General features: G+C 48.3%; 1 protein-coding gene across 1 annotated transcript; it reads left to right on the plus strand.

The window, feature by feature from the left end:
* The first annotated feature begins 200 nt into the window (after positions 1 to 200).
* On the plus strand, positions 201 to 1,052 carry LOC135376180 (uncharacterized). The gene has a single exon (XM_064608776.1). It carries the CDS (start codon positions 201 to 203, stop codon positions 1,050 to 1,052), a length of 852 nt encoding a protein of 283 aa, XP_064464846.1.
* Positions 1,053 to 1,917: the final 865 nt, after the last annotated feature.

The raw sequence follows: 1,917 nt of genomic DNA on the forward strand, positions 1-1,917 counted from the left end.
TTAATTTTCACGACTTATCCACAGAGGAACGGACAAAGCGGCATTGTCGACATAAAATTTTGGGGCATAATACGTCTTCTAACATCTACTTTGGCTTTCCGACACTGTTCTAATTTGTTTTATCTTCGTTACAAACCCCGAAGTTTATCTTGGCGAACCCTGTATATCCTCAAACCCCCACCCACTTCACAGAACAGGACATGCACCACTTGGATGAATTTAGTCGAACACCACTGCACTTGGCTGCGCTACACGTAGAGCCAGATGTACTGAAGGCCCTACCAGTGAATTCTGCGGTGAGAGCCAAAGACATTTTTGGCATGACACCCTTGATGTGTGCGGATAAGCTCCAAGTGTGGGACAGACTGGATGTATTCTGCTGTCGGTACTCAGATGACATGGTCGTATGGGCTGCAGAAATTCCCCCTGCAGTAAAAAATCTTACGGGAGAAACAGTCCTTCGTAAGTCTGCGCTGCAGGGTAAACTTTGCTCCCTGATGGGTGTGCTCCTCTGGAACTTTTGCAGGAATCGCGGTGAACGTGGTGACAGAACAGGTCTCGTAGACCTGGATACTATCAGAGATAACTCTGGCGGGACCCTCCTATTCCATGCAAACTCGTCTGGCACCCTGCAGCTTCTCCTCTCTTATTGCGACCCTAGAGTTTTTGATGTGTTCGGCAAAACAGCACTGCATCACGTACTTTCAGACTCACTTTTTGCAGAAAGTACAATAGCGTGCGAGAGGGGGACGTCTGCCTTCGAGGCAGTCGAGCTTCCTTTTCTTCACCTGCCAGTGGACGTCTATGACGATGTGGGGAGGACACCCCTGTTCTTGAGTATATGCAGACAACCGAAAATCGATCTAGTAAGGCTGCTACTTCTCAGATCACGGACGAATATTATAGATAAAACTGGTCGTACGCCACTGGAACTAGCGCTCGAATACGGTGAGAGTGAGGCCATCAGAATGCTTCTTCCCCATTCGTGCCTGCACAACCTCAAAATTGGCGCAGATACGCCTCCGCCTCGGCACCATTGGTGGATCTACTAGGAGGTGTTGATGTTATCGCGCTATGGCAGACATTTTAGTGACATATATGCCAGCTTCTATTATTCGCCAGAAAAGGTACGCAGAGTAGTCTACGACGCAAAGAAAAAGGACACTTATCACGCGGCTTTTCAAGCGCTCTTTCCGTATTTAAGCATCAGTGATGGAAGCAAATATATTGAGAAACCCAGCTATCCGGATCAGCATAGTGAGATAAAACGCATAGAAAGCGGCCTAGCGCGCATTGCACGCGTTATCCTTCGATCGAATTACATTGCGCCCCTTTCGGAGCCTCCGGCTGTGATGAAACAGTTAGTACTGCTCTTCGACGTGTCACCTACTAGTTGTTCTGGACGCACTTCCCTACACTAGAGTGCTTGGGGGGATTCCTAGGAGGAAGAATTTGTTGCTTCCAAATGTCGATGCTAAAGAGGAAGGGGAGAAGACAGCTGTTCCGGTGGATAGGGAACGCCGTGGTGCTGCATCGAGTGACATGGATACTTGGTCGGACGATCAATAATGAACGAAGCAAAAAAGAAACATACAATTCACAATTGTTACTGTTTTATGGACGGGGTGCCAAGAAATAAACACTTTTACATAGTTCACGTGCTTGTTGGTGCCTGTCGATGTTTTGATTTGAGGTAAGCGCGGGTTGAAGAACACCCGCGGTTACCCGCGGATGCAGCTTTGTGACTGGCGGGAAAGAGTGAGTGTCGTTGCTAGCAAAATGCGGGTGGGGCAGGCAGGAATGGCGCCTCGGGGACCGAGACACTTCATGCACAGTAAATTCAAAAATACCCTTTTGGGTATAAACCGCTTACACCTTTTTGTCCTATGGCTGGCACCCTTTTTTACACCGCATCAA

Source organism: Ornithodoros turicata, unplaced genomic scaffold (genome assembly GCF_037126465.1).
Source record: "Ornithodoros turicata isolate Travis unplaced genomic scaffold, ASM3712646v1 ctg00001050.1, whole genome shotgun sequence".
NCBI lineage: Eukaryota > Metazoa > Arthropoda > Arachnida > Ixodida > Argasidae > Ornithodoros > Ornithodoros turicata.

Coding starts and splice junctions, on each gene's coding strand:
- LOC135376180 (XM_064608776.1), top strand. CDS start 201: ATGCACCACTTGGATGAATTTAGTCGAACACCACTGCACTTGGCTGCG.